The sequence below is a fragment of the Sarcophilus harrisii genome, chromosome 2 (genome assembly GCF_902635505.1).
Source record: "Sarcophilus harrisii chromosome 2, mSarHar1.11, whole genome shotgun sequence".
Taxonomy (NCBI): Eukaryota; Metazoa; Chordata; class Mammalia; order Dasyuromorphia; family Dasyuridae; genus Sarcophilus; species Sarcophilus harrisii.
Genome location: NC_045427.1, coordinates 216652153 through 216667329, shown reverse-complemented (window position 1 = coordinate 216667329; position 15177 = coordinate 216652153). Strand labels below are relative to the sequence as shown.

Sequence of the window (15177 nt, the reverse complement as noted above, 5' to 3'; positions counted from 1 at the left end):
TCTTATTGCTAAAGCTATCATTTCTTGTACAGTATTGAATAATAGAGGAAATAACAGACAATCTTGCTTTAACCCCTGATTGTATTATGACCAATACTAGAAGTAAGCTAGGAGTGAACGAGATCCACAGGAGAAATGTAGTATTTAGAATTTTCTTATATTCTGACTTGAATTGTTTGCCTTTTATTTCAAGGAGCAGCCCTGTCTTTTCATGGAGAATGTAAATTCCTTGACAATTGGGGCATGGTCTTATTGTGTCTCCCCACATGGTTAGTAGGTGATTGATTGGAGGACCAACTTGGATAATTGGAATACCTTGTAGTTTATTCCTAGCTCTGACTTCAATTTGCTCTGTCACTTCTTATCCCTATGATTTCTCATCTCATCTAATTTGTCACCATTTCTGTGATTTACCAGAATTAAACATCCATCTCTTTTTAGCACTCCTTTCTATGTGTTGTCTCCTTTCAGAATATAAGGTTCTTAATAGCAGACTGTCTCTTTTTTGTATTTGTAGCCTCAGCCTTAGCATAATAATTGTCATATAGCAAGTACCTACTAAACCATTCATCATTCCTTAATATTATAATTCCTCTCTGGCATGCCAGCTGTTATACCAATTGATATTCTAGTAGTGTACTTAGCTCATAAAATTTTTTCTCCCCTTTTCATTTAAAATACCTTATGTCTCACTATATGTGAACATATTGTTACTTGGCAGTCTGAAAGTAATCCCTCCCCCTCAGTCCATACTTCAACTGCTCTTCCTTTCCTATGTATATACAAAAAGTGCAATAAATTTGTTTTGATGAATATTTGCAATTTTTTTATACACAAAGTCAAGAATCAAATGTGAAGTCAAATGAATTTTATTTCCTAAAGACCAAACAGACAGCTTTAATGACTGAAGGCATGGCTGTTGAGGGTTTAACTATCTAACACATCCCAAGCCTGGGAAATGGAAGATACAGGGGATAGGAAAGGGGCAGAAGGGAACTGGGGCCTACTTCTCTCATAAAAACCTAAGACTATTCCTCCCCCGAGGTTTTCCCTCACTGGCCCTTGTCAGGGGCATTCTTGATTATGGCATTTCTGAACAGTGTCATGAGAGGAGTATGACTCTTCTCAGAAACCATAAAGCCACCATATCGCTTATTCCTGGGAGAGGTACCCCACCAGAAATGCTCCATATTATAGCCCCTTTTATTCTTTTTATTTTTATCTGTATCCTCCACAGTATTCTCCCCTCTATTAACAATTAGCTCAGAAACCTCAGGATAGTTCATATTCGTGGGAAGATCCCTTCTGAAGTTCATGGGATGGGACTCTGCAGATTCTTCTTTTGTTATTCTGTGATAGACCTTCACAGGGCGCCTTTTTTTAGTCAACGGCTTCCCCCACCGGAAATGTTCCATCTTATATCTCTCTTTGTTTTCATCTGCTTCCTTCCCTCTATAAAAAATTAGCTCAGAAACCTCAGGATAGTTCATACTCATGGGGAGAGGGGACTCTGTAGATTCTTCTTCCACCCCATTGCGATAGATCTTCACAGGTTCTTTCTTTTTCTTTTTATCTATGTCCTCCATGGTATCCTCCCTTCTATCAACAATTGACTCAGAATCCTCAAGATAATCTATTTTCATGGGGAGATCTCTTCTGAAGTCCGTGGAATGGGACTCTGTAGATTCTTCTTCCACTCCATTGGGATAGACCTTCACAGGGCGCCTCTTTTTACCCACTGGCTTCCCCCAGCGGAAGTGCTCCATGGAATAGGACCTTTTGTTATCTAATTGTCTGGCTGGTCGGATCAGTGACAGACCCTCTTCTTGCACCTCTTTGTCCTCTCCCCGAACTCCTGGAGAGAAAAGATCCAGGAAGTCCCCCTGTATTAGCTCCTGCCTCTTTTGATTCACATTTCTACCATCACTGCTGATGCTGCCACTGTGGATATCTCTTTGCTTATATTTTTTATGAGAGTAGTTTGTGGTACGTTTTAGCTCATTTTGTGCAATTCCTCTGTATTCAAGTATATTAGATGAGTCCATAGAACAGGATTTTATGCATTCCTGGAGTAAAGAAGAAATGAAGTGAGGACATAGGATGGCTGAAAAGGTAGAATATCCTACTACCATACTCTCACACAGCAGATATTTAGCAATTCAACTGAGTTCAATCCAGTTTTGAATATGAAAAGATCAAAATGTGTTTATTAAGTGCCAACATTGTGCTAGGTAAGCGCTGAAGATACAAAATAAAAACAGGAAGGAGGGAAGAAAAGGAGAAAGAAAGGAAGGAAAGAAAGAAAGAAAAAAAAAAGAAAAAAGAAACAGTCCAAATCTTGAATTGACCAGAATTGAACGTCAGACATGAATTGGTAAAAACATACTGATATTATGGTGAACATTCCTCCAGATTCCAAAAGAGAAGAAAAATTTTTAATTCTAGATTCTTTGGTTCATGCCTCAGCCCTGATCTTACAATATTTAGATCTGACCTTTTTCCCTTGCCCTGTTCCCATATCAACCAGCCCCATAACCACAGTACCTTGTCCTGTGCTACATTGTGCCTTTCCAGCCTTCACCAAACACATCACCCAGCTTGCTCAAGATGTCTGAAACTATTCCTCACTTACTTTGCATTCCCCCATGGGAGATTTTGCATTTCACTCTCCCTGGATCACTGAACTAGTGAGTAAAAGATAGATTTCCTGGTAATCCCACCCCAGTTTGGAATGAGGAGACTAAAACCAGGGCTGCACAAGACACAGAGAATAGGTTCTCCTTTCCAGAACCACTCACTGACATGGGGATGTGATGATGCATCCTTGAATCATCCATTTCATGGAAGAAATAGCCAGAATAGTCATGAATAGAGAGACTCTGGGTACTCATGGAGGGGAAAAAAGAAAGAGCCCAGCCCAACTCAACTGAGTAAAGGAAAATACTGACTAACAGTTAGTATTCTAGAATTTTAGAATTGCAAAGACCAACTATCTCACTCCCCTCACTCAACAAATGAGAAAACGGAGTCCCTGAAATGTTAAATGTCAAGTTTAAGGTTGCATGGCTAAGGAATAACAGTTAAAACTGGAATCTAAGTCTCCAGGATTCTAGTCCAGTGCCCTTCATGGTTAAGTGAATTCCCCCAAAATGAAGGGTGTGTTTGGAGGACAACTATAGCATAACAGTAAAAACACTGGGATTGAAGTTAAGAAAATCTGGGATTAATTCACTTCTGATATTAGTTGTTTTAATATGGACAGGTCACTCAGTCTCTCTGTAAATCATTTCAGAAAAGTGAGCTGTTATTATTGAAAGTCATCAGATCCCAGGATTAATAAATGTACAGATGGAAGGAAGTTTAGGGGAATCTAGTTCTGGCCCCTCATTTACAAAGGAGGAAACTGAGGTCCGGAAAGATTAAATAACTTGGCCAAGTGATAGAGGCAAGATTTGAACCTGGTACTCTAACTACAAATCTATTGTGTTGGACAAGGAAAACTTAAGTTTTAATTCTTCTCTGATTCGGTGATCTTGGGCAAGTCCTTTCAAACTCAGCCTCAGTTTCCTAATATATAAAATGAGGATAATAGTACCTGCCTCACAAGGTTATTAGGAGGGTCCAATGAATCAACATGTAAAATGCTTTAAATAAAAGCTAGCTATTATGCTAGTTATTTTTACTGCCTTGTCTCTTTTCAAAGGAAAGGAAATGACATCTTGGTTTTTCCTTCCTCTAGAGAATTTGCTTTCATTTATTGGGGAGAAAGGGGTGGGGAGGGAGAAAAGGTGACATGAGGCCAGCTGAAGAGGAATAATTATAAAGCTGAGAAATGTGAGATAAGAATCCCTTCCCCCAAGCAACAACTAAGATGACTCTTAATTATTTTAAGATAACTCTTTGACAGCTTAGAAAGTTTCAAATAGTTTCAAGTGGGAGATATTCTATAGGAAGCATGGGAGATCCAGGAGAAGGCAGAACAGAACAAAATAGCAAAAACTGGTTCCCTAATTTATCTGTAACTGAGTTTCGTCCTGAGTCTCTTCACTTACCTCCCTCCTTCCTAATAAATACAAACTTCCCCTTTTCCCAAACCAAGATATCATTCCCTCCCCCCACCCCACCCCCACCTCATCCCACTTACCAGCAGACTTTCAGCTGTCGTGCTGTCTTTACATGGATTGTCCAGGGAGCAACCATGAACTTCCACTGAGGCCTGAAACATTAGAGCCATGAGCAGGGCTCCAAGACAACTCCAAGAAGGCTTCCGCATCTTCCAGGATGGAGCTCTGCAGACACAAACACGATTTGGAGGGTTGTTCACAGGGAGCGGGAGGTGATACTGACAAGTCACCAGGAAGGACCATGTGCCAACACTAATAACTTGGAGGGCTCAAAGCCTTTAACTACATGATCCAGGGATGACAAGGAAGTAAAGGGAAAGGGTTAAAAGATCCAGGAGGGAAGCGATTTGTGCAGCAAGGCACAAGAACTTAGGACAGAGACTAGAAGCAAAGTAAAATAGCACCCTTTAGATAATTCTGGCTACTCCCTTTTGTTTCTCTTTTGCAATAAACAACCAGCAGCACTAAAAGCTAGGAAACCTTGGGAAATGATCGAATCCAGCCCTTCATTTTACTGAGAAGGAAATGACTAGATTAGGTAAACATGCTTAGCTAGGTAGTAGGAAAGCCAGTGTCATCTTTGTAAAAATGAAGGGACTGGATTAGATAGATATGAATGAAGTAAATCAGTTAAAGTTTAATTCTCCCTAGGGGGCAATTGCATTTTAAAAGAGGAACTGGTTAACTCTGAAGAATCCCTATTTAGTGCCAAACATGGAGAAAGATATATTTGCTTTTGTTTTTAAATTTTTCCTGGTTTCCTTTGCCTACTTTCATCAGCAACCACTCTTCTACCCATCTCTCCAAGTCAGAAAAATAGGTCTTAGCATTGTGTTCCCCTTTGAGAAAATTAGTAGCCCCAATCTAGAGTTTTTTTAAGACTGGCTGTGAGATTATGGGCAACAAAATGACAAACTTAAAGTCCATTTGCCACTGGAAAGGCAATGAAATTCATAGAATGTTAAAGCTGAAAGAGGCCCTAGAAATCCTCTACTCCAACTTTTTTTTCTAGATGAGAAAACTGAGACTTTGAGAGGTTAAGGGACTTGTCCAAATCATTGTTAGTTTCTTCCCATCACGCCCAGCATCCTTTTGTCTAGTTCCACAAAGAATTCACTCCCATTGTCCCCATCTTCCTTTAGTCCCACCAATCCTTCAATTTCATTCAAATCCACAAACATTTATCAGTCTACATTGTACAAGGGAGCCTGTAATAATATTAACTAACAAAGATAGCGTTTAAAGATGGCCAAACTTTTCTTAGTGGCAAGGAGCTGGAAATTGAGTGGATGCCCCATCTGTTGCAGAATGACTGAATAAGTTATGGTGTAGGAATGTAATGGAATACTGCTGTTCTATTAGAAATGATCAGTAGGATGATTTCAAAAAGGCCTGGAGAGAGACTTACATGAACTGATGCTGAGTGAAGGGAATACAACTAAGAGAACAGTGTACACAGAAACAGCAAGATCATCTGGGATGAACCTGGGTTTTTTTCAACAATGAGATGATTCAAGGCAATTCCAATAGAATTTAGATGGTGAGTGCCATCCACATCCAGAGAGAAAACTATGAAGACTAAAGGTAGATCAAAGTACAGTATATTCATCTTTGTGGTTGTGTTGTTTGCTTGCTTGCTTTTTTCTTCAGGTTTTTTCCCTTTTGATCTGATTTTTCTTGCACAGCACGATGAATATGGAAATATGTTTAGAAGAATTACACATGTTTAACCTATATCAAATTGTTTGCCATCTTGGGGAGGGGAGAAAGAGGGAGAGAGGGAGAAAAATTTGGAACACAAAGTTGTGCAAAGGTGAATGTTGAAAATTATTTTTTGCATGTATTTGGAAAAAATAAAATAATATTAAAAGAAATAGACAAAAAAATAAAATTGGCAAAGTGCTTTGACAAATGTAGAAATTGAAGCTGAGGGGCTAACGAACTTGGCTAGGGCCACACAGTTGGTAAGCATCTGAGGTCTTCTTGACTCCCAATTCAGCACTCTATCTACCATACCACCTAACTACTCAAGTCTTAAGTCTACTAATGAAAACACCGATCTACTACAATAAAAATGTCTTAACGTGGTGTGCTAAGCCTGGAAGGGAGGGAAATATAAACATAGAAAACTCATACTCCCTTACCTCAAAGAACTTCCAATCTAATAGGGAGGATGCTAACTGTACAAGATGTTCAGTGCAAGATAGGATGTGGTAGAGCGAAGGAGAGATCCAAAATGCTCTATTAACAAATGAAGAGGGGGGAATCACCTGAAGCCTTCAGATGGGAGAATCAAAGAATACTTCAGGAGGATGTGGCATCTTCCCATAAATTTAGACACAGTCCTTCCCCTGTCTTCTTCCAAGATTTATTAACTCCTTGAAAATTCTTGTTCTTTAATGAACTGCCCCTCTTATGAGATTTTTGAGGTGAAAGATTTAGCTTCTGATCTTTTCTCTTTATACATCCTCATAGTATCACAGATGTAGAACAGAAAGGGACCTTAGAGAATATCTTGTCCAACTTCTCTCTCCCCAAAAAACCTCACAATTCCTTCCCATTATTTACTTACAGGATAAAGTCCCAACTCTTTAGTCTGGCATTAAAGACCATTCATAATTGACTTACCCCTTTAACTTTATTTCTGACCATTCTCCCTACACAGACTATCCACTTTAGCCAAACTGGCCTCTTTATTATTCCTTCCCACTCCCAACAGATCATATACATTCCTGTCTCATGTCCATTCTCATTCTGTTTGTTTCTCCCTCCACTTTTTTAAATGCTAGTTTTCCTTCAATCACCAGGTCAAATCCTCCAAACTTTATGAAACCTCTGAACACTCTTTCAGCCCTATAGCCTGAATACTCTACCCTAGCACATACGCAACTCAACACACACACACAAGCTTAGAGCAGTGCCTGGCATATACTAGCAGCTTAATAAATACAAATTGGCTAACACACAAGACCATACACTTCTTCAGAACCACTGCTTGGCACTTAGTATTTACCACCTACTATAGGGTATCCTAAAAGTCTCAATATAGTCTTCAACTTTTAAAACTTAAAGCTGAATGAGGTGAATGCTGAAAATTATCTTTGCATATATTAGAAAAGTCAAATACTATTTTGGAAATAATCTTAAAGCTGCACTATGACTTTTGGAACACCTTGCATTTTGTTTTTTTTTATTATAAATATTTGTAGATTACTTTGTGAGAGGGTTCTCAGAACAAAGTAAAGCAATTAAGTAAAACTAGTAAAGAATTTCTTGAAAAAATAAAGTTTTAAAAATTAAAAAAAAATTAATTTCCTGGGTACACTGAGAGTTTAAGAATTACAACCAGTATCTATCAGAAGCAAAAATTAAACTCAGGTCAAAAACAACATATCATAGTGATCAGAGTACTGAACTTGTACTCAAGAAGATTTGGATTTGAATTCTACTTTGAATCCTGGGTAAGATATAACATCTTTAAATTTCAGGTTCTTCATCTGTGAAATGGGAATAACAATAGAATCTACTTCACAGAATTGTCACAAAGATCAAATATGATAACATGTAAAAAATCTTTGTAAAGTACAAAGTATTATAAAGATTTTAGTTACTTTTATTTTGGACTCTATTGCCTGATCATCTATCCACTATACTGTATTGCCTTTCTGGTATTTTTAGTTAGCTTTTATGTCTATGCTCTGTTTGTTCACAGGGGTCAACTCCATGAGGTTAGAGACTGAGCCTTGTCTTACGTTTCTTGATATTCTGAATACCTAGTTCAGTGTCCTACATAGCCTGGATGCTTATTTCTGCTGCTACTAATGATGATTTATAACACCTAGATGTCAATATCTGCAACATATGAGCTATAAAACCAGGATCTTTAAAGAACTGTGAATTATTGACATCTATCTAAGTATGGAGCAGTCTTTCTGATTATTCTTCATAATATTTAACATTAATCCTGATTCTCCAGAAAGAGCCAGTGTTTCCTGAATTGTTAAGTTGGTGTGAAATTTTTTCCTCACTTTTACAGCAAAATAAAATCTAAAGTGGCAGGGACCTTCATAAGTATCTAATCTAATACCTTTATTTTATAGAGCATGAAACTGTAGTTTATCAGATTATCCCAAGGGAAAGAGTAGTCCTGCAGAGAAAACAGCATAAGTAAAGGTTAAAGGGGGAATCACAAATGATGGCTTAGAAGTCTGGAGCTTACAGTCCCTGATGTTACAATACAAGGCAGAGACTAAGGGGTGAAGAATGAAGGAATAACTCTAAACCAAAATTTTGGAGAGGAATTCTAGTCCTGCATCTGAAATCTTCACAGTGAACTTGGATGATTTGATTCTTCTTTCTGAGCCCCAGTTTCCCCATCTGTAAAGTCAGATTCCTTGTAAGTCTAAGGACAGCATCCAACATTTTGGGAAAACTGAAGGAATATAGACTGACTAAAGAGAAATTTCATCCTCATTACTATTTTGCTGCAAACTAGCCTGAGTTTTAAGAAAAAGTAAGCAACATTACCAAAATAGCAGGTACCAGAACAGAGATAAGTCCTCTAAGACACTTGTCATTATTATCTGGATTTTCTGTTTCTTTTAGAATTCTTTTAATATCAGGTGCTATAGTGAGATAAAGGGGTGGGGGATAAAGAAAGAAAAGGCTAATGATGATATTGGAACCTTGGACAGAGCAATTTCCATAGCATTTGTAAGGAATGTCTTTTTTTTTATTAATAAATTTCAGCTGGAAAATTCGAGTTTGCTAGACTTGTTTGGTTCATTGACTGACTGAAGCTAGAGGCTCAAGTCAGGCCAGGCAATTTAACAAAAATAGCGTCAACAAGTAAAACAGACCAGTGTGGATGAGAGCAAAGTTGACCAAAGAATCACAGAATCACAACACTGGAAAGGAATTCTGAAGCCCTATAGTAGGTGCCCAATTAATTCTCATCAAAATGAATTAAATTAAAGTTGAATAGAATCGAATTAATACATCACATTTATAGTATCTCAAACCAGCAACTTGTCTTGGTTTTTTTTTTTTTTTTTTTTTTTTTTTTTTTTTTTTTTTTTTTTTTTTTTTTTTTTTGTCAAAGTATCTTTTTCTTTCCTAAAAACTTAGGAAGCAGAAAAGACTTTGGGTAAGTGCCTAGCCCTAAACCTTTTCTACTTTTCTGAATTAGAAAATTTTTCAATGTAAACTTCTGTAATTCTCTGGAGAACAGAAGATTTCAAAACCAGGGACGACTTCATTATCATCAAAATCTGTTAAAACCAAAAATCTATGGGAAAGGGGAACCCAATATCTGTAATCTTGTTGAGCTAACTCAGTTGGCTCAGATTTCTATATTATCTATTTATATATTATAGGGTATTCAATCAATGCTAATAGCTTAATTATATTAGGTAATATGAGTGAACAGGAAAATGAAGACTAAGGGGGGAAATGTGTTCTGAAAGAAAAGTTAGTAGTGACTTTAAATGTTTCTCTTCACTAATGTACATAGTATGATTTCCAGAATTAGCTTTGTTCCCAGTTTATATTGAATTTAAGAAGTAAAAGCAAAATACAATGTATCATTAAAGCAAAACAATTTTAAGTAGAGATACAATATTGCTTTTTTGTGTTTAAGAATAAACAATATTGCTTTTTTGTGTTTATTCTTAACTTGGTGAATAGAAGATAAAATGCTTAAGATGAAAAAGAAAGCATGAGAAAGAGAAAGGAAGAAAGAAAAAAGAAAAGAAAGAAGAAAATAGAAAAATCAGAGAAAGAAAAGAACAAAGGAATGAAAATATGAAGGGAGGCAGGAAAACAGGTGGGGACTATCTTTCAATCAACCACTAACAATCCTGAGTGCTGTTCTTCAAGGGAATGTTATGCAGGCAAATGAAGAGACATTGACTACAAAGCAGTTTGAAGTTGGAAGCAAAGACTCAAGAAATGTAAGCTGGTATGATATCTCTGTGTCTAAAAGATGATTAACTTCCTATTTCTAAGAAATGGCTATTCCTCTCAACCTCTCAGTTTGAAACATTTGCCTCTGAATTCCAAAGGGCTTAAAATTTCTTCAAGACCAAGAAATAATATTGCCAGATTTGACATACCAAAACAGGCTCATCTGAACCCTTAGGCTCATGGAGATCCTTAAAGGCTTCATAGATTTTTTTATCTCAGTGAGGAAAAGTGATTGGAAACCCTAGGGATAAGGCTTTTAAATGACAGGGATCAGACTGAAAAGATTAGCCTATAAATTCTTTTTCCCTCCTTACCTGTTGCTCTGAAGCGTGGTCTTGTCTTCTGTCTGTTGCGATCAGGGTGTGCACGAATGTGGGCTGTGTAATTTTGCTCTCTCTTCTCTTTTCAACTCTCTTTCTCCTTGATCTTCCTCTTCTCTCGCTTTTCTCTTCCTCCTTGTCCTTGGACCTTTTATAGCTGTGGGGACAGGGGGGAGTTGTTGGCAGCAATCTCCCTGACAGACCTTTTCAAACCATAACAAAAGAACCATCTATGGGAAGTTAGGGGGAGGAGAGGAGATGAGTTTGATTAAGTTGGGAGGGACAGACGTAGAGGAGGAGGAGTGTTCCAGGTAAAAAGCTGAACAAAAGGACAAACAATGCCTGAAAGAATACTTGATCTCTTCTCCTCTAACTAGAAGATTAACACTCTCCAGTCTAAGTTTAACACCTGCTTGCATCCCTGGCCTGTCCAGTAACTTAATTAAAGACCTGGGTGTCAGGTAGCTGCCTTTTGACTTTCCTGACTGCTGAGAATGCTGAGATGGCTTAACACCTTGGTGTAGATCAGGGTTACTCATCACCTGTCCATGTTTGGGGGATCATGTTGTAGGTCACTCATGAAGACTGAGCAGATTTAATTTCCTTTGTTTTTCCAAAGTGAATGTCACAGAAATGAATGTGCTTCTGTGATTCTTCATATTTTCCAAATCTTTTGAAATACAGGGCTGTGGCATAATCAAAAGAGCACTGAGTTTGAAGTCAGGAGACCCTGCAGTAAATCCTGGCCCTTTTGCCAGTGCCCAGTCTTCCACAAGTTACCCCATTTTTTGTGTGTGTCTCACTTTCCTTGCTTATAAAATAGGAATGAGATGCCACCTGTCATGCCTATATTGCAGGATTGTTGTGAGGATCAAATGAAATAACTATCACAAAGCACTTTGTGAAGTCTAAACTAATACACAACAAATATTGGTATTATACACTTGATGATCTAATCCCAATATCCCAGCTGGAAAAAGTAAGACACAGAAAAGAATAAGGAGAGTCCTAACATCAACGAAAACATCTCTATCAAACTGTGGAAATTGTTAAGAAAAAACTGCAAAGTTGGCATCTCTGCATGATCTTCCTTCCTTTACACAACTCTCAGTGTTTGTGGCACCATTCAATATGACCCTCCCCAAACCCCGTTCTATCCAAAGCTCTATCTCAAGTCATTAGATCAAAGGATCTCCAAAGTCACTTAGTCCATTTTACACATGAGGAAACAGGCTTGGAGAGGCCAAATGATTTTATCCAAGTTCATGTAGCAGATTTTGGTTGTTTTGTTCAGTCATGTCTGACTCTTTTATAATTCCATTTGGAGTTTCCCTAGCAAAGAGAGGGTGATCTGCCATTTCATGCTTAAGTTCATTTTACAGATGAGGAAACTGAGGCAAGCAAGGTGAAGTGATTTGCCCAGGATCACACAGCTACTAAGTATCTGAGGCTGAATTTGAACTCAGGTCCTCCTGACTCCAAACCTGTGTCACCTAGGTGTTTTTACACAAGTAGTAAAATAGCACATGACTCCAAATTCAATTTGCTTCATAAGAATCACTTTGTTACAATACACAAGCCAGTGAGATACCAATGCTTTTCAGAAAACTCTTCAGATACCACATAACTCTTTGTATTGCCTTCCCTGTATCAGAGGTGGTGAAATGGATTAAGGCCCTAAATTCACATCTACTCTCACACATTTACTATTGTGTAACGCTGGGCAATTCTGCTTTAGTTCCCCCATTATTAAAATGGGATTAATGATAACACTTACTTCCCAGTACTGTTGTGAAGATCAATTGAAATAATATATATAAAATACTTAGCACAATGTCTGGCAATTGATAGGCACTATATATATATATATATCCTATCTCATTATTATTATTATAACTATCTGGGCATATGTCACTTCTATCAGATTTTGAGCTACAAAGCAGACACTACATGTTAAAGATTTGGATTTCCCCCAGGCTCTGCAAAGGATGAATCAGCAAAAATTTATTAAGCACCTTCTCTGTACCAGGCACTATGTTGAATCTGGAGATATACAGTGGAAGGAAATCTCTAGTGAGATGCCTCAGGGATGTATATTGACACCGTGGTATTTAACATTTTTGTCAGTGTTGTGTATAGAGACATAAAGGACATTTCTATCAAATATGTGGGTGACACAAAACTAGAAAAAATGATGATTGTGGTGAATGATAGGATCCAAGAATTTTGGCAGGCTAGAATGCTGGGGAAAATCCATTGAGATGTAACTCTAGAGGGGTAAATGTAAAGTTTTATGTATTGGTACCAAAAAAAAGCTATTTCCTAAGTGCAAGATGAAGAAAATATGGCTAGACATCGCTCCATATGAAAAAGATTAAGGAGCCAGTGTGCAGGGCCAAAAAATGACAAGTCTGGATGGACAGATAATAGTCTATAGGATTTGGAAGGCTCCAATTCCTCTGAATTCTTCACTGTTAATATTGCATCTAGAGAATTTTGCTCAATTTTGGCCACCAAAGTTTAGGAAATACTTTGATGCTAGAAGTTAATAAATGTTTGTTAAATTAAATCTCATGGTTCTTTCTATGTATTCATTGTCTTAATTATTTGTGTAATGTCCTCTCTAGGGAAGACAGTGACACAATGGATACAAGTCTGGAGACAGGAGGTACTGAGTTCAAATCCATCCTCAAATATTTACTAGCTATATGATCTTGGGCAGATCACTTCACCTCTATCTGCCTCACTTTACTTGACTATAAAATGAGAATGACAACACCATCTACCAGAGTTGTGTAAGGCTCAAATAAGAGAATATTTGTTTTAAAAATGGTTTGCATAATGTCTGGCCTGTAATAGATGCTTTATAAATCATATGCTCTTTTATAATAGGATTCTGTCTCATTTATCTTACTACTTATAGGTCCTTTATAGAAGCTGATTTATTTTATTGAATTTCCTAATAGAAGGATGCTAAGGTAAATGGGTCCCCAAATATCACCTTATCCAGTCGCCTTATTTTGCAGATGAAAAAACCAAGACCCAGTTGAAGTGACTTGGTTACAAGATGCATAAGCAACAGACTAGAGATTAGAATCCAGGCCACCTAATTTCAAACCCAAAGATTTTTTAAAAGAAAATTGTAGAATCTCTTTCCACAAGGATCTTTAAGATGCACCAATGATCCCCACTCTAACTCAGGGGTGTGGAGAATAACAGTTGTTATATGACAGTTATTATTATAGTTATTTAATGGTAGCTCCATTTAATTTCATAGTGATCAAAGTATATTCATTAACCTCCCTTCATTTGGTGCCTTTTAGTAGAATTACTGAGAAATCTGAACAATTCATTCTCATTCTCAAGCTATCAAAGGTCTCTGAAAATGAATGTTAACATGGAGAAGGTAGACTTTCTGAAGGCCACACAAAGAAAAGGCTTCCTTTGATTCCAAACAGAACTATTAATATTGTTAAAGAGAGAAGGGGAAAAATCAGCTACCAAGGGATACCCAGAATGTAGCTGTCCCTTGGAATGAGTTAGAAGGGATAAATAGTCCTATTGCTGTTGTTCAGTCATGTCTGACTTTTCATGCCCCCATTTGGAGCTTTATTGACAAAGATACTGGAGTGGTTTGCCATTTTCTTCTGCCATTGTACAGATGAGGAAACTGAGGTAAACAGGGTTAAGTCACTTGCCCAGTATCACACAATTAGGGTTGGAAGCCACATTTGAACTCAAGAAGATGAGTCTTCCTCATTCCAAGCTCATTGTTCTATCCACTGTGCCACCTAACTTCACCCAGCACTAGTATACTGGCTTTTTAATGATGAATCCTTTGACCATGGCAATCCACACAACAAATAGAATGATAAAATGGCCCTCATTCCTGTGTCACTCTTTTTTACTTCTACAGTGACAGTGAGTGGTAGAAAAGGGGCAGAAAATGGCAAGAATCAAGAACTGGTTTTTAGACCTATAAATATTATTTATTTGTTGGCGTTTTCAATGTGAGATCCTTATCCAAAGACCAATGAATAGATATAGTACTGAAATAACTAAATCATATTAACCTGGAAATTTTTAGCATTTAAAAAATTCAGTGGAGAGAATGAAGTTATAGTTTAATGTAATAATGGCTCATGGATTCTCCATGAAGAGTCAAATAAAAAAGCTAGAGGAGTTGAGTTTTTTTATATGTCCAAAGGCAACAAGAAACTCATTTCATACCATTTGGTGACCTGATATTTTTGTGCTAATGATAAACACTTGTAAAAAGACCTATGTAAAAACAATTGTACTTCATACATGAACATGTATTATTGTAGAGTTTTTAAAAACATAGTAAGGTGGCCAGAAACTGGAAACTGAGTGGATACCCATCAATTGGAGAATGGCTGAATAAATTGTGGTATATGAATATTTTGGAATATTATTGTTCTATGAGAAATGACCAGCAGGAGGATTTTAGAAAGGTCTGGACAGACTTACATGAACTGATGCTGAGTGAAATGAGTGGGACCAGGAGATCATTATATACTTCAACAACAATATTATATGTTGATCAATTCTGATGGACGTGGCCCTCTTCAACAATGTGATGAACCAAATCAGCTCCAATAGAGCAGTAATGAATTGAGCCAGCTACACCCTGGGAAAGAACTCTGGGAGATGACTATGAACCATTACATAGAATTCCCAATCCCTATATTTTTGTCCACCTGCATTTTTGATTTCTCCGATTCCTTTTGTAAGCAAAATAACTTAGG

The 15177-nt window shown here is 37.4% G+C and overlaps 1 protein-coding gene across 2 annotated transcripts; it reads right to left on the bottom strand.

Annotated features, from left to right (window-relative positions):
- Positions 1-853: 853 nt before the first annotated feature.
- On the bottom strand, positions 854-10553 carry POMC (proopiomelanocortin). Of its 2 annotated transcripts, XM_012539834.3 has the most exons (3): positions 10403-10553; positions 4145-4289; positions 854-2066 (listed from the first exon to the last, which is right to left on the bottom strand). In XM_012539834.3, exons 2-3 carry the CDS (start codon positions 4271-4273, stop codon positions 1053-1055), a joined length of 1143 nt encoding a protein of 380 aa, XP_012395288.1. In that variant the 5' UTR covers positions 4274-4289; positions 10403-10553; the 3' UTR covers positions 854-1052. The 2 variants fall into 2 exon arrangements, with proteins under 2 accessions (XP_012395288.1, XP_031807302.1); XM_031951442.1 differs by lacking the exon at positions 10403-10553 and having other exon boundaries at positions 4145-4648.
- Between the last annotated feature and the right edge of the window lie 4624 nt (positions 10554-15177).

Coding starts and splice junctions, on each gene's coding strand:
- POMC (XM_012539834.3), bottom strand. CDS start 4,273: ATGCGGAAGCCTTCTTGGAGTTGTCTTGGAGCCCTGCTCATGGCTCTA. Junction 2,067..4,144: donor CGACAGCTGAAAGTCTGCTG/GTAAGTGGGATG, acceptor TCTTTACTCCAG/GAATGCATAAAATCCTGTTC.